This window comes from Hipposideros armiger, unplaced genomic scaffold, assembly GCF_001890085.2.
Source record: "Hipposideros armiger isolate ML-2016 unplaced genomic scaffold, ASM189008v1 scaffold_856, whole genome shotgun sequence".
NCBI classification, from domain to species: domain Eukaryota; kingdom Metazoa; phylum Chordata; class Mammalia; order Chiroptera; family Hipposideridae; genus Hipposideros; species Hipposideros armiger.
Genome location: NW_017732206.1, coordinates 456,848 through 475,831, shown reverse-complemented (window position 1 = coordinate 475,831; position 18,984 = coordinate 456,848). Strand labels below are relative to the sequence as shown.

General features: G+C 42.0%; 1 protein-coding gene across 1 annotated transcript in view; it reads right to left on the bottom strand.

The window, feature by feature from the left end:
• ACMSD (aminocarboxymuconate semialdehyde decarboxylase) overlaps positions 1–18,620 on the bottom strand; it is a 61,718-nt gene extending 43,098 nt beyond the window's left edge. Inside the window, exons 1-3 of the mRNA XM_019629446.1 lie at positions 18,441–18,620; positions 11,756–11,800; positions 276–372 (exon numbers count right to left, since the gene is read on the bottom strand). Of these exons, the coding sequence (XP_019484991.1) occupies positions 276–372; positions 11,756–11,800; positions 18,441–18,497 (199 nt within the window). The 5' untranslated portion in view covers positions 18,498–18,620. The remainder of the gene's footprint in view (positions 1–275; positions 373–11,755; positions 11,801–18,440) is intronic.
• Positions 18,621–18,984: the final 364 nt, after the last annotated feature.

The window sequence follows — 18,984 nt, the reverse complement described above, 5'->3', positions numbered from 1 at the left end:
GGGGGGTGGATTGGGGAAGGGGGTTGTCACTTTGTGAGGGGTGAAAAGCATAACTATTGCATTGTTTTGTAAACCTGAAACTAATAAAAAAAATTTTCAATCCACATTCTAACAGCATTGTAGTGGAAGGTCCCATGTCTCTCCCAGCTAAGCTGGAACAGCCTGGCCCAGTGGAGAAGAGGCGATCAGAAGTTGCCATCACATAAATCATGTAAAGTGATCAACAGTCTTTAAGGAAAGATATGTCTTTAATGGCAGCATTTCTCATCTAGTACCTGCTTGGTCCATTTCTCTAATACGGACTTCTGGATCCCAGCAGTTCTCTTGGATTACTCTGAAGACCTTCCCATCTTTCAGCATCTTTGCTTCTCCCTAGGGCAGAAAACACACATCGGCAAAAGGCAACCCAAGCTTACTTAGATTAATTCTTCCTTGTATGCTTTGGAACATGGTTTTCCTTAACATTTTTAGGGGTTTTAATTAATCCTAAAAAAAGTAGAAATCTGTTCATTTCCTGGAACTCAGCTTTTCACCCTCACGCCTTAATATTGGCCTGGAGTTAAAAGGTGTGCTCTGTGGGTGCCAGTGACTGGACACAGAGAGAACAAGGTCATGGTCATGGCCTTTTGGGGCTGCATGACTGAGGACGGCTGGTCATCTTGCCGATCTGAGCCACTGGCTACAAGCCCCAAGAGAAGGCCCCGTGTCTGGAAAACTCCAGATCTATAACATTTTAGAATTGAAAAGGACCTCTGAGATAGACCATCTAGTCCAACCTTCTTGTTTTATAGAGAAGGAACAGATGGATAGTGAGAATAACTGATTTTTCTAACAGAGCAGGGCCCTCTGATACCCACACCTGCAGGAGGAGGTAGGCAGTGAAGTGACTCAGTCCAGCGGCATTTTGCAGTTTGGTGCTGAGCCACTGGCTTCCACCAGCCATCACACCTACCTGCGTACACTCCCTTTTAATACTCAGGGCAGGGGGCCAAACTGAATGGCTGCACAAAGCATGGCAGTAGCCTCTAAAGTGGGTCTCTAATTTGTGATCCCTAAAGAAAAGGGAAAAGTTCTGGTCCAGGTCTCTGAAATCAGACTGCTTAGGTTCAAATCACCATTCTACCACTTACTGTGTGGCCTTGAGCAAGTTAAACAACATCTCTGAGCCTAAGTTTGCTCATCTTTAAAACAGAATTAATAATATGACTTAGCCTAAAAAAATATATATATATATACATACAGATATATGTATATATATATACACACACACACATATACACTTTTTTGGATATATATATATATATATATATATATATATATATATATTGTCAGGAAAGTCATGATACATTTTTGCAATGAAAAACATAGAAAAAATACACCATGACTTTTCTGACAACCCAATATATATCTATTTAAGTTAAGTCATATTATTAATTCGATATATATATATGTTTATATATATATATATTCCACCCCCAAAATATATATCCCCCAAAATGTATACACATTTTAAGAAGGGAAAAAACTCTTAAAATTGTAACACTCAATATATACCAATAACAAAAGATGAATACAAGTCACATTAGACTTCTGCCATTGCAAGAGGTGCTCAAAGTGGTTACCATCAGCACCCAGACACTTCTGATTATGGTGAACTGCTTGAGCAACGTTGACCAGTGTCCACTTGTGTACATTTTTTTGACACCCATGGTGTATATGTGTGCGTGTGTGTATGGTGCCAAAAAATGTATACATATTTTAAGAAAGGAAAAAACTGTATTAAAATTGTAATATAATGAATGACACTTTCATTTGATTAACGACATCTTTTGAGCAAATGTCATACTACGCATTGCTACTGTAATTCAACTTCGAAAAGTAATACATAGATAACATCTCTCAAAATGTTTGCATTTTTTTGGCGCCCCCAGCATATATGATTTACCGTAAAAGATCTTGTGAACATGAAATGGGATAATCCATATAAAGCGCCTAGTGGAGTACCTGTCACATGTGAAGTGTCTGAGTATTAGTTATTAATGATGTATGGCTAATTAGAGACTAGGCTAGCTCCGATGTTCCCCTGCTTTAAGGGCACACCACCTATGGTGGTGCTTCAGGGCCTCAAGATTGCCCTTGAGCCCTACATGATGGCCACGTGCGCATGTGGTCATCAAAGGCCCTGAGCTCTGCTTGCTGGAGTCCTCTGCCCTCCTCTTCCTCTTGGTTTGATCATGAGTTGCACGCAGGCCTTGCTACAGCTTCCTTCTCCATCCTTCGATTCATGAACTAGACCTTTCCCATCTCCTGCATGGAGAAAGCTGACCACTTTTCACCTTCAAGGGTGGTGACCCAATCACATCTGGCAGGGATGAGGAAAACCTCAGATCCATGTTTACATTTCTCATGGACTGGGGGAAAAGGTCAGTGAGTGAGTGACTTGTGTAACTGTGACAGGTGCCTACACCCAGGCAGAACCAAGTCTCTGACATCTGAACATCAGGATCGATTTGCCTCAGTTCTCATCCTTTGCTGATCCTGCCAGCATCTGAACAACCTCCTGGAGATTCTTGGTGGAGGAAGGGCCCAGCCTCCCTCTAATAAAGTCCCAAAGCCCCAATACTTATTATCCTTGTTCCAAGCTTGGTCAGTCAATGGTTTTTAATCAAGAGCAAGTGATGAAAAAAGACGGGAGCAGTGCATTGATTCTGCCATTGGTTCCAGCACTGGCCATATGCTGTGTCTGTTGTCAGTGGTACTGGTGACAATGTCCAGTGTCCAGCTGGGAGGCTGCAGTTCCCTCACCAGCCTGTTCCTGTGGTGTGGCCTTGGCTGTGGCTTCAAATGCCTGCACATTTTGGGAGTGTGGTTCCCTATGAGTGTGGCCTTTTGTAATTCTTGAGGGCTTAAAATGCTTGCAACATATTTCTTTTCTGCTTAACTAATCATTGTTGGTTTCTGTTGTTTGCAACCAAAAATCCTGAATGATACTGATTGCACAAATAGAATATAAGAATGTGCCTTTCCATTGGTGAAGAAGGGAGTGGAGAGAGGTTTATGGTGAAAGAGAAAAAGGAAACAAACATTCATTTGGCAAATTAGGTTTTTTTTTTTCATTTTGTTCCTTAATAGGAAAGCTTAATCACCATAAAATACCCAGAATAGCAGAGTGCTAAAGTGCATTATCTTTGCATACTGATAGATCTCGGTTTAAAGCTCATTAAATTATTTACTAGCAGTATAACTGGCTAATTTGTGGGCCTTTCGAGTTTAAGACTCATTTTTTTTTTAAGTTGGAGAATTGAGGGAGGGGAACAGTGTTGCGGGGAATTGGGGAGGGGGAACCAGCAAGTTGTTGTTCTTCAATCTTAGTTGTGGAGGGCGCCAGTCGCCATCTGGCTGCAAGTCGGCAGCTTGTGACCTCTAAGCTCAAGGTGCTGTGTTACAATCTTAGTTGCAGGTGGGCGTAGCCACCATCCCATGTGGGAGTCGAACCAGCAGCCTTGTTGTTAAGAGCTCATGCTCTATCCACTGAGCCATCTGGGCGGCATCTCAGCTCAAGGTGCCGAGTTTAGTCTTAGTTGCAGGCAGGCATAGCCCACAATCGAACAGACAGTCTTGTTGTTAGGAGCATGTGCTCTCACCAGCTGCGCCATCCTGCCACCCGTTGGCAGCTGAGGGGCAGCTCAGCGCAGGCGCAGCATCACTAGTCCATGTGGGATTCAAACTGGCAGCCATGTTGCTCAGAGCTCGTGCTCTTAAGCTAACTCTTAACCAACTGAGCCCAACTCGGTCGGCCCAAGACTCATTTTTTTCTATCTGTAAAATGTGGACTATTGTATTTGTCATGTTTGTGTCCACCCAACATCTTTGGAACACTTCCTATACATGAAGAAATTTTCACATTATGATTCCCCCTTCCTGAGGGAGAATCCAGTATTCACTTTCCCAACCTTCCTTGCAGCGAGGGCACTGATATGTACTAGAGGCCCCCACATGGGACCTCGATTTGGAAGTGAGTGCTGTGAGGAAGCAGGGACCTTGCAGAATCTATCTTTTGGCCAAGCTGTTGTCTGAGGTGTCAGACTGGCTGGAGGAGAAACGGCAGCACTTTCGTCTCCAATCTCAGCAGCATCAGCATGAGCTTGAGCTCCGTGTCTGTGACCAGGAGTGGCCCCCCAGGTACGACTGGGCATGGTGCATGTTAGCACAGCCTCTGAGCTTGATCTCAGACTCTCCCAGGAAGTCTGTGAGCTGTTTTTCTAATTAAATTAATAGCTTGGTGTGGATTCTGTTTGTAACTAAGAACACTGAGTGATTCAGAAGATTCAATAATAGAATATTTGTAAAGAACTTAACACCAGGCCAGAGAACAGGCTCAATCAATTATGGCCAGAGTTTACCATATAGAGTAACTCCCCCTTATACACGGGAGATGCATTCTAAGACTCCCAGGGGATGCCTGAAACTAAGGATAGTACTGAACCCTACACAAGGTCAGACAATTAAGTTTGTGAACTTGTTGCAACGATGTTGCTTACCTTTTTTGATATCAGAGGGATTATTCATTATGAATTTGTACCAACTGGACAAACAGTTAACCAAGTGTACTATTTGGAAGTGCTGAAAAGGCTGTGTGAATAAGTTAGATGATCTGAACTTTTTGCCAACCTTTCATGGCTCTTGCAGCACGACAATGCATCAGCTCACACGGCACTGTCTGTGAGGGAGTTTTTAGCCAGTAAACAAATAGGTGTATTGGAACACCCTCCCTGCTCCCCTGATCTGGCCCCCAATGACTTCTTTCTTTACCCAAAGATAAAGGAAGACATTTTGATGACATTCAGGACATCAAGGGTAATACGACAGCACTGATGGCCATTCCAGAAAAAGAGTTCCAAAATTGCTTTGAAGGGTGGACTAGGTGCTGGCATTGGTGCAAAGCTTCCCAAGGGGAGTACTTCAAAGGTGACCATAGTGACATTCAGCAATGAGGTATGTAGCACTTTTTCTAGGATGAGTTCGCAAACTTAATTGTCAGACTTCATATATACTATGTTTTTTCCTACACATACATATTTATGATAAAATTTAATTTATAAATTAGGCAAAGTAAGAGATTAACAATAGTAACATAAAATAGAACAATTATAACAATATACTGTAATAAAAGTTATGTGAAAGTAGTCTCTCTCTGTTCATGTCTTCCACCCATAAATGTAATTAATGCCTTTTCTATTTTAACTAAGCACTTTTATCATGCACTTAAATGCTTATGCACTGTGACCATAACTTTTGCAATCTGAGATGTGACAGCAAAATTAGCACAAATTTCTTTTTCCTTTTCAAAGTTTCATGGATAGAAGATTCATTCTTACCATAGACTTTAGCAATCTCAGCATATGATTTTTTTCTTAATTAAATCTAGAGCTTTCACCTTTTCACTTAAAGGAAGCACTTTGTGGCTTCTCTTTGGCATATCCGAATTGCTGGCATCACTACTCTTGCACTTTGGGGGCCATTATTAAGCAAAATAAGGGTGACTTGAACACAAGCACTGTGATACTGAGACAATCGATCTGATAACTGAGAAGGCTGCTAAGTGATTAATGGGCAGGTAGCATATACAGTGTGGATACGCTGGACAAAGGGGTGATTCATGTCCAGGGCAAGACGGAGTGGGATTGCTCGAGAGTTCATCATGCTACTCAGAATGGTGCACAATTTAATACTTACGAGTTGTTTATTTCTGGAATTTTCTATTTAATATTTTCAGACTGCAGTTAACCGCAGGTAACTGAAATCGTGGTTAAGGGGAGACTATTGTATTATCCATGGCAAGGGAGGAAATTGGGTTTCTCTTGGAGGTGTATGAGTATATTTTTGTTTCAGACAAAGCAGAGCATGTTAAAGCAGAAATGGATCATTTAGTTCAACTTGTATTTACCAATGAGTCCATAGGTGCAGTAACTTGTCCAAGGTAATACACTTAGTTGTATAGAACTGGTGTAAGAAGCCAGGTTATGAAGTCATCCCACCTGGCTGATATTTGGTAATTAACGTAGTAGTCACAGGTCAATTACTATAATTTCACAGAGAGTCTGATCTTTTGTGGGGGGGTTGCCCTCATTACCTGGCAGGAGAATCAGACTCACTTAACTTCTCTCTCCACATCCTTAATGCTGGTTCCATAGGAAGGCAAATGAACGACAGCAGCTCTCAGTGGAACGCTTTCTGAGTGAAAATTACCACAAAGCAGCTATGCCCCTGTAATAGACTCCCAATTCTCATTGTTCTTTTAACCAGAATTTGGGGACCTGGTAGCCATTGTAGAGAATCGATTCCTGATCCCTTTCAGTTTACCGTTGGGAACCCAGTATCCCTGCAGGATTATAAGTGTGCTTCAGAGGTCAGCACTTACTGCTGGGGAGGAACTGGGGAGAGGGTCACTTTCTCTCTTAGGTTCTGCTTTTAATGTTGACCTCAATATCACTCAACATCTTAAACTAACCTAATAACCAAGTAATTGGAGCAAACTCCTCTAATTTATTCAACCCAGAAACAAATTCTGGTTTTTTCCTAAACTCAAAAGAAAACCAAGTGTTTATTTTTAATTAAAGAATTCCTCAATCAACCATCATCACCAAGGTAATCCATTTCAAATACACTGCTAATATTTTTAAAGCCAGGACAACATGGTATACTTGAAATTTTGATACTTCAGGGGTCAGGAGACCTGGATCCTGTGTGTAAACTACTTACCCTTCCAGAGCCTCAAGATTCTAACTATAAAATAAAGGCTTAAAGTAACTGTGTCTAAGGTCCTTCACAGGATGGTATGATGTGCCATTTAGAACCCCCTTCAGGAAGAAAGGACTTATTCTCCATGCTTCTGGGAGTTTTGCCAGCAGACAGCCCTTGGCTATCAGCCCCCATGGGGAGATAGGAAGATTGCTTTAGCCAAGCAGAGCCACCTTCTTCAAGGTCCTGCTTCATTTCCAGGGCAGCACACTTCCAATGATTGGTTGACATGGAGGTGTAAAGGCCTTCTTACATTGGCCCCCTCACCCCACCCCAACTTGGGACAACTCTGAAGCTTTAGAGATTTTTGTAGGGTCAGCTGAGGCCTCCACTGAAACTACATCGCAGCCCAGCTTTGCCCTCTGTTCTGTCCTGATTCCTTCTCTTCCCTCCATCTGGTGTCCATTCTACGAGTACTTCCTGATAAACCTTTTCCATGCTAATCTCTGACTCAGAGTCTGATTCCCAGAGAACGTGACCTGTGACGCTTCTGATTTGTAAGTTCTAGTTCTAACACTATCTGCAAATAAGTTCAAATATAGCTGGTATTTCAAATGTCTGGTTCTGCGTGTAACATTAAAAATGTATTTTCAAGCTCAGTATTTTACATCAGATTTCCATTCTCCTCCTTTCATCTGCAGTCCCCCTCAGGCTTTCCCTCTAGGCCATGCAAGCTATTGTGCTGATTGGGATTGGGGTGCAGAGTTGTCAGAAATGGCCCAGACGCTGTCTCCAGGAAGCAGCCCGTTAATCACTCCAGCTTTCACATTCCAAGGTTGTGAAGGACAGCTCCTGGGAGCCCTTCTACAACCATTTCTTTCCCAGACCTGCTTGTCCTCCTGGCTTGGCTGCTTCTGTCTTTGATACCTGCATCATCTTTCTCATCCCTCTGAGACATCATCAGCTTTTCACTCCCCTCTGCCTGACGTGTCACCATCCAATTCATTTCCCAATACCATTAATTCAACCTGCAGAATAGATCCTGTGCTGGTCCACTTCTCTCCATCTGCCCTGCTCCAGCCCTGGTCCAAACCCAATCCTCTCTCACCAGAAAGACTGCTCCAATGGCCCGCCTAACCTCGTTCTGCTGTCACTCTGGCTTCCCTCCCATCCAGTCTCTATAAAGCCTCCACAGCAAACTTTTAAAATCTGAAATCAGATCTTGCCACTGTCCCACTGAAAACTCTCAGTGGATTCCCATTGTCTTGAAGGTAAAACCCAAACTCTAAGCTCTGCTTACTTCTACAACCTCATCACCTTTATACATAGGCTCTTTATTGACTTCTTTCAAAGTATTCTAATCCATTTCTTTTCTGTTTGGAATCTAATTGCTTTAGCAAAAAAAAAATGTACATAAACATATTGAATAATGCTATGTGTTTCTTAGGTGCATGATGTATATAAAAACAAAGTCATGGGAAAGGTCTGGAAAGATACCCATCAAACTGTTAATGGAATTACTTTTGAGGATGGGGAGTACTGATTCAAGGGAGCTATAGCTTTATCTCCAATAGCTTACATTTTAAAAGGAGAATTTATTAAAATATTACTTATGTAATGAAAATTAACCTTAGAAATAACGTGAACTGACAGCATTGGACTAGATTAATGGCTTTCAATCAACTTTAGCTGTAACCCCACATGAAGAAATATGTTTTCCATTGTAACTCAGTAGACCCATATATATCTGTTTATACAAATACAAACTGGGAAAAAAGTTTCATGAATCAGTATTTATTCTTAGCATGAACAATGCATTCTGGTATTTTCTTTTGTAATCTATTTTATTTTTAAAGCTGTCCTAACCCACTGAATTGTTATTATAACTCACTTTTGGGTTGCAACTCATATTTTTAAACATTGGAATAGATGATCACTAGCCCTACAATTGTATGATTCTTCATTTTCATGAAAACTGCCCCCTGCCTTGGGCTTTCCACCTCCCCTGAACCCTCTCACTATTTATTATGTCTTTTGCTCAGTGCAAAATTATCACTATCTGTATGTTCTTTATCCATTTGGGTGTCTTCTTGGCTCCCCAGTGAGGGAGAAATCATTTTGAGAGCAGGAACCCAATGATTGGAGATTAAACAGAATTGTGTGTGTGTGTGTGTGTGTGTGTGTGTGTGTGTGTGTATTCTGAAGGGCCTGAAAAACACTCAGTGGATGTTTCTAGCTGCTACTAACCCATGGATTTAAAAAAGGCCCTATGTCTACCCTTCTTTGAAATGCTCCCAAGTATTCTTGACAGCAGGACGCAATTCTACCCCTACCCCATGCATCTCCTGAGAGGAGTTCACACAAACTGGCTGATACCTATGCTTTTATAAATATTCAACTAAAGGACAAATGGTATTTTTAAATTCTGAACAAGGCTTTTACTGTGGCAAACAAACACCCCTTGATTCCTTCCAAAAGCATTGGAAAACCAAAGGTTAAAGAGAGAAACACATAGGGCAGACCAGAGAAATGTTTCGGAAAGACCTTTCAGAGAACAGAAATCTCTGAGATAAATTAGACATGGGGACAGAAAATATTTGTTCACCAAAGGAATGTAGGAGGATAAAACAAGAAATTTCACCCCCAAAATGCTGGATTTTTTCATTGCTCTTAGCCTAATTAGAATATTTGTATACATTTGCATGTTGTTTTCCAGTGACTATAATCCCTGACCACTGTAATTATGAAAAATACAGATTTGCTCCTGTTTTGTTTTGCTTTGTATTTGAGAGAGAGAGAAGGAGAGTGTCACTGTTTTGTTCTATCAGACTATAATTATATCTAATTTTTGCTGGAAATATGCAGGTAACAGATATGACTGGAAATATTTTTCTTCTTGTTTTTTGGGGTTGTTTTCTTTGGAGGGGAGATTTACTGTTACGTTTATGCAATCTCTCAACATGCAAACAAAGTGAAATGAAGACCCTCCAAATCCAATATCAAGGTTAAAAACTAACCTTAAACGTGGAGTTAAAAAAAAATCACATGCTGCCCATCCCTGCATTCGGGGCTCCCTAGTAGCCTTGTAATCAGCTCCACTCAGATTTTTCTCCCTTGTGGAGACTTCCAGCTTAGGTCACTAGCTCCCTGGCTAGGAACTAGCAGTTTTCATGGGGGAGGTACAGCCCAGTGCCTAAAATTGGCACTTGGTGGGCACTCTTTGATGAAGATGAGAATTAGCTGCCCCAGAGATGCTGATGTTGAAAACTCTAATGATTCCTCACTGCCTTCAGGATCAAGGACAAAGGCTTAAACCCACCGTCCAAGGCTCCATCTGATGAAGCTTCCGCTCACTCTCCAACTTCGTCCCACAACTTGCTCCCCAAACTCATGTCTGCCTCTATCCATTCTCTCCAGCGGAAGTGGTCTTTTTAAGCCATTAAGCCCCTCCAAAGAATGTAATGAGTTGAAAATAAAACCTGGATTCCTTACCATGTGCTACAAGTCTCTCCATGATCTGGCCCCTGCCTTCCTAACTAGCCTTACTGCTTTCCATCTCCCCCTTTCACTCCATTTCAGCCACATTGCCCTGCTTTCTGTTCCTTGAACACAGCTCTTCCTCACATGGTAGCCTTTGCAACTGCTGTTCCCTCAGCCAGAGACACTGTTCCAGGTGTTTCCTTCCTTCCATCCAAGTCTTAACTAGCGGCCTGTGCAGCCTGCCCAAATGAATCTTCCCCAGTCACTCCCTACTGCAGCACCATTTTTCATTTTGTTCTCTGAAGTGATCACATTTGTTTGTCTCCCACTAGAATTTGACCACCATGAGGGCAGAGAGCATGTCTATCTTGTTCATCAGCATATGTCCCGTGTCTATACTTGTGGGCCTGGCACAAAATTGGTCTCAATAAAAATCGGTGAGTGAGGGAACGACTATAGCCAGTGGTTTTCAAAGTTGAGTGAGCATCAGAATCACCCGGAGGCTTGTACAAACACAGATTGCTGCCCGGAGCCTCAGAGTTCCTGATTTGGTAGATCTGGGGTGAGGTCCAAGAATTTGCATGTCTCCCAAGTTCTCAGGTGAAGCTGAACTTGTTGGTCTGGGGATCAGACTTTGAGAAATACTGGTACCAGCCATAGCTGAGTGCTTGAATTCCCAGCTCACGTATGTTTAATATTTCCATGCCTTTGCTTCCTGTCTTCTCTTTCTGGAACCTTGGCTTCCTTTGTTCCTTGGGCAAGCCTTCACTCCTGCTTCAAGACTCAGGATAGGGATCACTTCCTCCAGGAAGCTGCCTCCAATCCTTAGTGCCCAAATCTATGTCCTCCAGAACCTGGTGTGAAAGTGGTTCTAACCTTATCACACTGCATTCGTTACCTCTGCACATGGTAGCTGCATCTTCCCAGACCACACATCCTCCAGCGTCTGCCTTAGTCATGTCTGTGCTCTGGCTGGAAGCTGGGGAATGTTCCCTGCGAGCTCCACAGGGCATGTGCTATCTCTGAAAATGAACGGGCCTGACCTCTGTGCAGCCCTAGACTTCAAGCTCACTCTCAGACCTCCTTTCACTTTTATCTCTTACCATACTCAACTCTTAATAACAGTGGCTGCTTCTCCCCTTTGTCTCCAGTGTTTAATTTCTCTAGCTTGTGCTCAAACCTCAAGCGTTCCATTTGTTGGGTCAGCTTTAATATACTGTAACGACCTGTGGAGAAGGCCAGGTTGCTTCCTTGAGGCAGAGCAGTAAATGCTAAAATTGGTTCTTAGGGTAAAAAAAAGAAAAAAACATTTCTTAATGGCTTCTCAGATTCCAATGTTATTTTCCTAAGTGCTGCTCTTTTAAGCTACCCTCATTTTTTCTAATAATTTTGAGAAACCTCAGTGCTTCTCCATTATCTGCTACAAAGCCAAAAGGAAGGCAGAAGAGTTGAGCTCCCTGGAGGCCTGCAGGAGGGTCTCAGGCTCAGGGTGTCCCTGGGTCCTAGGCACATTCATGCTTTGGGACAAACTCACCTTGCTGTGGTGTTGGAGTTGTACCCAGCCTCCGTAGCCGAATCTCTGCAGGAGGAGAGGGACAGTTAGACCGGAAGAGCAAAGCAGAGAGGCCTGAGATAAAGGGGCATTTCTAGAGCAAAGGACCCTGAGCTCCACCCTTTCAAGCATCACCTTCCCATTTTTAACTCATAGCCATGTATCACTTATTCAATATGTATATTTAAATCAAGTTACTTTCTTTCCTTAAATGTATTTACTCAGGAAGAAAATTCTATATCACAGAAGTGCTAGTTTTACCTTTTCTCCTCCTTCCGTTTGCAATTTTAAAATGAGGATTGACGTTAAAAAATATTTGTTCACGTATCACCTAAATCATTTCACGGACCATCAGGACCTGGGTCCTAAGGACCACTCGTTAGGAAATAGCATCTTAGAACACTGCTCTTCAAACTGTGGGTTGTGATCCATGAGATCATGACATTTAGTGCATAGTGACCCAGATGTTCTAAAAATATGACCTAGTATGTGAAGCAGATGGTGATGGTGTCCCGCCCATCTCTCTCCCCTTTACACTTCTGTGCACACCCGCCCTCCAACTGCAGCACCTGCGTTTCTCTGATGAAAGCTTCTGTTTTGCGACTGGAGCCAGCTTTGGTCAGGCCCTCCTGGCAGGTCAGAAGCCCCAGGAAATCAGTGTGGCCCCTTCCCTCAGCAGTCCTCAACCAATGCCTGAGGAGGTTTGTATACAAATACACTAAACACACACGTTCAGCGGGAGGACTGAGACGAGGCACACCCATTCTCCATTTTCTTTGGCTGCCTTGTTTTCCCTGCCTCCCTTCCCCACTCTACTAGTGTTTTCTGAGATCACCTCCAAAAGAAACTATTTGCACTTGAGTCTTTGTCTCAGGATCTGCTCCTTGGAAAACCCAAGATAGTAAGATAGAGATGGGATGGGATGCCTCTCATGTAGTAATTATTTATTTCATGAAACTACTGTTTCCATTATATATATATATATATATATATATATATATATAGATGTTTGTATTTGTACTGAGTCACAATATAAACTATATTTCTCCTTGAAGGTTATGAATACAAAATTTTGAAAGCCTCTGCCCAAGAACACAGGTATATATGATTCATGTAACTATAGGTTTTAAAATCTCATTTCTGTTCATGTATTCACTGTTCATTCATTCATTTATCAAACCCTCATGGAGTCCCACCCATGACAGGCCTTACTAGCGCAGAGGAAATGAAAGTGAAGGACAGCTCTAGTCTGTGTGAAGCACAGTTTTGAGAGGGTGGGGCTGGGTGAGCAAATAACTGAAGAGCCGTAATGGCATGTGAGACATTCTGTGATCGAGTGATGCACAAATCCTCAGGAAGCCTGAAGGACAGCCTGACCTATAACTTGGGTTAGGAAGTGTTGGGGGCGGGTTGGGGGGGCGGGTTGAAAAGGTAGCCTGTGGTCAGACTGGAGAGGAACGTCCAGAGTTCAGCATTTCCACGCTCCAAAGCAGCGGCTTTCAAAAGGTGATGTATGAAGGGACGGCGTGGTGGCTGGAGATAATGATGTGAGTGATGTGAAGAGCTCCTTGACAGTTCTTGTCAGCAATGGTGGGGAGACAAGTTAAAGAAGCTGCAGATGAGAGCAATTGCTTGCGTGTTGTAGTTGGAGGAAACCAGCTAACAGTGGTTGGTTCTTTGGTCGTGATGGGGAGGTTGCCTTGAGGAAGTCAGGTCTGGGCAGACCCCTCTTCCTAGCACCACTCTCTTCTCCAGACTGAGAGGGGTGGTCTGGCCTGAGGCACAGAGGTGTTTGTGTGTCTCTGTGTCTGTGACCAGGGTCTGTCCCAACAGACTTTTGAAGATTTGGATCAATTTTGTATCAGCTGTATTCTACCTGAGCATAAAATCTGTTCTTTAGTTATGGCTCCAAATAATCATCTTAGCTCTTGAAATCTACTTGCGTCCCCCCAAGTGACAACAGAGGACCTAGCTTTGTAGGCCGGGCATGCAAGGGAAATTGTAGACCAGGAGCCCCAGCTCCTCCTCCCTGCACCCAATTTCTCCTTTGCCTGTGGCCCCCTACTCTCCTCCCTTCATGCTTTTCCCTCTCTTACCCTGGATAAAGCTGCCCAGAGAAGTATGCTGGAAGAGCGGCCTCCATCAGCTACCCTCAGAGTAAATTTAAACTCTCTCTCAAACTAAAAGTTTGCCACTGAAATCTTACTTTAATGTTTTGGGTTTTCGGAAAAGTCATGACGTATTTTTTCTGTTTTTCATTGCAAAAATGCATCATGACTTTTCCGAAACCCAATAGAAGAAAAGGTTTTATTTTCTTCCTTCCTTCCTTCCTTCCTTCCTTCCTTCCTTCCTTCCTTCCTCCCTCCCTCTTTCCCTCCCTCCCTCCCTCTCTCTCATTTATTCCTTTCTCCCTTCCTTCCTCACTCTCCTTCTTACTTTTTCTTAATTTCCTATGGAACTTCAACCCACAAGTTAGCAGGTCAGAAAGTATTCCATCTGGGGAAAGGCAGAGAGGCAGAGGAAGGCCTAACAGAGGGCTCTTGTCACAAATGACAAACCACTTACAAGATACTTAACTTTGTTGGAGTTACTTAACATCTCAAAGTTAGTTTCCTTATGTAAAATGAGGCTAACAGCAGGAGCTGTGACATAAGGTTTTGTGGGAATTAACTGAGAGAATTGACTGAAAGGTATTGACACCACACCTGGTTTATGGAAAGGACCTCATCCACGCTAACAGCGATGATGATGGTGACAGTGGCTATGGCAGTGGCGGAGGTGATGGTGGCAACAGTGGTGATCGTGATGGTTATAGTTTTGATAGGGATGGTGGTGGTGGTAATGGCAGTGGTGTCGGTTGTGAGCTGGTAGTAGTGATGGTTGTGGTAGTGAGTTTGGTGGCAGTGGTGGTACCAGTGATTGTGATGGTGGTGGTGGCAGACAGTGATGGTGGTAGGGGTGGCATGGTGGTGACAGCCCATTGCATCCCTCTGTGGTAAAATAAGGCATACCCCGGGTCATGCACTAAGGAGCACTATGGAGGAGGAGCCCTTTGTCACCATGTCCCTCTCTCCCCTTTATTGGCAAGCACAAAATGTGAACATGTTGTTCTTTCCTCGGGCCCCTTGCAAAGAACTAACCTATTTGAGTCAACTTAACTCTGCTCCGAGCCTGGGCTCCACACAGTGCCCAAGCTCTCATCCTATGTTGAACCAAGCCTGGGTTCTGAAATCTGTGACCCTGGAAGTTGTTTTTGTCACAGTATATGCCAGGAGGCATTTACAGTCTGAAAATGTTTGACTGACAAGGACCAGTGTTCCAGAGGCATTTATGGGCATGACAAAAAAAAAATTAAAATGAAAGGGAATTTAGTTCTATATACAAGAGATATATTTCTGAAATGAGTATGTATGAATCAGAGGTTGATGAACTAAATGATGTTTTTAATGCCTTGGGGAACTCTCGCTTTCATGAGGTGAATAGTGAACCTCCTGGGTGAGAAAACCAAACATCCATTTCCTCAGAGAGGTTGTTTAAAAGTCAGGATATGTCTGGGATTTTGTCTCCTAAAACCTTACAGTGATCAAGTGCAATTAAGTTATTGCTAATGAAAAAGGATATAAATATATACATTTTTTAGTAAAGGCCAGAATTTTTTGACCCCGTTTGAAAATTAGAAGAATCTTTGCCAGCCCCACTACTGGGCACATACTAGGCAGTCAGTAAAGTGTTGCTGAAGGAAAAAGCCAAAACCTTATTATCATCACTGTTGCTGTGAGTACCTCATTGTGGATCAACCTAAACAACTGTCACCATGGTTTCTTGGGCCACCATCCTCCTACTTGTGACAGCAGCGAGTGTGGGTCCTGACTCAATAGAAACACTTTAATCTGGTGCCCCCTGAATCTGCTCCCTGTCTACCTCAGATAGATTTTTTCCCTCAGAGACCTTAACAGTAACTCTGACTAAAATCATTCTGAGCAAGTGAAAATGAAAAGCATTCTCAAATCCCAGTCCTTTGTCGTCATTAGTTAATCATCAAGCCAGGCGTGTTGATTCTGCTTTTCTGTTTCTCTGTTGCATAAGGAGGTCAAGGTTACCGAAGTGTGTTTATTAATATTTAGTAAGAAAAAGCTGGTTTGAAAAGAGGTATGATTTCTTCCAAACAGGCTTCATTTTCTAACATAAAACTAGTACTGGCTTGTTTTTTTCATTCTTTTGTTGGAAAGCCCCCCAAAAAAAATTGCTGAGAAGAGCTCAGAGGTGGATGTTTTGAAATAATATTTTAACTCCTAAGAAAGAATTTCAAGACAAAGGAAAATCTGCTGTAACTATTGAACTATATGAACACCAAAGGAAATCTGCTATTAACTATGTCACTTTACTCTGACCATATAGACTAGAAATGGGGGGAGAGGGAGAAGGATTCCAGCACCATTTAATGTACTTTTATTTATCTCACTCCTCCCAGTTTGAAAACACAGAACTGTTTTCTGCTAGCTGTTTCATCTAGCTTGCCTGTACTCAGACGAAAGCTTCTACCATGTGACAGATGCGGTGGGTGGCTTGACCTGCGGGTTGGAAGCCAGGTTCCAGTGACTCCATGCCAAAGCCTTCAGTGGGCTTGGGGAACAGGCTGGTGTCAAGGGAGGCACTGGGGGGCAGAAGGAAGTGGGGACAACCCTTATATAGCAGTGATATTCTCCTGAGCCAGTGCTCTCAGTTGGGTATGGTGGTAGGTTCATCTCTGAGTCTCAGGTACCTCATCAGTCTAGCAGGGTTAACAATATAAATCCTATCTGCGAGTCACAAGATTTTATGTGAATCAAATTATATATATGTATATACAGAAGGTGCCTAAAAATGTATACACATTTTAAGAAAGGAAAATTGTATTAAAATTGTAATACTCAATATATACCAATAACAAAAGATGAATACAAGTCACATTTGACTTCTGCAATTATAAGAGGTGCTCAAATTGGTTGCTGTCAGCATCCAGGCACTTGTAATTACGGCAAACTACTGCTTGAGTAACGTTGACCAAAGTGTCCACTTGTATACATTTTTTTGGCACCCCCAGTATGTATATTTCTCCCTGGAAGTAGGAAAGTATTATGATTATTGTTACTATCATCTTCATCATCATCATCATCATTGTCATCATCATTAAGTGTATCGGTTATGTTCTTGGAGCGTGAGACTGACAAGTAGCAGCCTGCTTTATCAGAACATGTGCTGTGTGCTTGGGAAGCCCCCAGGGCACACATTTATGGCTGTAACCTCCCCATGTTCTGCATCCCTCAGCTTCCTAGGCAATTTTAACAATATCTTTAGGGCCCTGCATGAGGTGGGGCACCTAGAAATTGTCAGCTCTTGGTGACCATGTCTCTGCTCAGAATGGAGGCAGGCTTAGGGCTGGGAGGCAAGTAATAGGAGGTGGGCTGCTGCACAGGATAATAGGTAGCATCATACAGGAGGCACCTTTTTAAGCTGCTTGGGGTCTTCATCACTAACATTGTGAAGTGGCATTTACTAAAATATGATGAAGACAACAGCACTCAGAACAGCAAGTTCCCGTGTAGGCACTTGGACTCCTTTTGCAGGGGTTAGTTTGATAGAGTTAGCTTTTCCCATTAGTTGTAACAGGAAAGCCTTTCAAAGATGGTTCAGCATCACTTGTAGTTTTCAATCTACAATGTCTACCACCCATCTTAGCTAAAATATCAATGAACAAAGAAACACTTAAGATTAATATTCTTTGGGAGAAGAAAGTCGTTTCAGCTGCTTGCACAATGAATGACTATTTAATTAGAATTTAGGTTAATTCATTTTTCCTCACTTGGGATAAAAAAAGATGAAACATCAGTGGTGTGAAAGTTTTAGAGGAGGCTGAAGATTGCGTCAAACCTGATACTTAGCCTGAACAAAACTCAAGCCAATTTTAAATTTCTTTCATGTTTCCCACCTTCCTCTTTTAGTATTCATTCAAAACTTCTTAATGACAAGATGAAATTTCCATCTTTTGAGAAACACAGAGAACAGTCGGTAGAGACACTCATTGTGCAAAAGCTTCATGTCATTTTCTCTAGGGTTTTTTGATGTTCTTTCTCTCTAGTTCATAACAGAGATTTACAGCTTAAAGAACATCAAAAAGGAAAGGTTTCAGACAGTGTCCCAAAATAGACTGAAAAATTCCACAAAGCTATCTCTTGGTGCTTCTAAAACTTACTTTTAAACATTTTGGAAAGGAGATGTTTTAGAAATCCTGGAAACCTATCACATTCCATTTTTTAATAGTCTCTTACTTAAAAATGTAACTTTAAGTTCCGTAGTTGGCACATATCTTCCCAGCCACTGAATATGTGATGTAAATGAAAGTAAAACTGCCTGACTTAAATTGTCTAGAAATTTTAAAGAATGCTTCATTTGAGGGGAAGAAGGGATTTTGAGAAAGCACTTACTTCTTTAATCAATGTTCTTTCAAAATTAATTTAAAAGTCATTTTTAAAAACTAGGAAATCAGAGCTACCAAATAATTTTAAATCACTCCTAAAGCAGGGAGACTTAACATCTAATTCGCAAAAGAAGAAATCAGTTTATGACAGAGGCATTGAGAAACCCTGCAGAAGTTGCAGAAATGATTCAGCAAATTAATCACCATTACCTTTTTTAGATCTGGCCATTCTTTCGGTAGAATATGACTATGGATGTCAATTTTCATCTCTGCAGGAAGCGAGTAAAGAAAGAAGTTTTGATATCAAGAGACTTGTATGAAAACCATGGAGTTAATTGATTTACTTTGTCCCTTTATGGCTACCTTCAAGCCTGCTCAACCCAGTCTGTGTCCTTTGGAACTGCCTTATTAAAGTTCAAAGTTCTGTTTGTATGTCAACTTAACTTTGGGTCACCAACTCTTTGGTAATCAGGATTCTGGGCACAAAATTAAAAAAGAAAAAGGACTGTATTAAACCCTATGAGATCAAACATATTACAGGCTGCTTTTGAATTATAGCAGGTTCAAAATTATCAAGATACACATCGTAAAAAAATAAATAGTACATGGTTAAAAATCAAATAGTACGGAGGGCTTTTAAAGAAAAATAATAGATCCCTGACTCACCACTTCTTACTCTTGGGTTCATTCCCCAGAAGCAACCAATTTTAATGCTTTTGCTTTTTGTTCAGTTAGTTACATCCATGACTTTAAA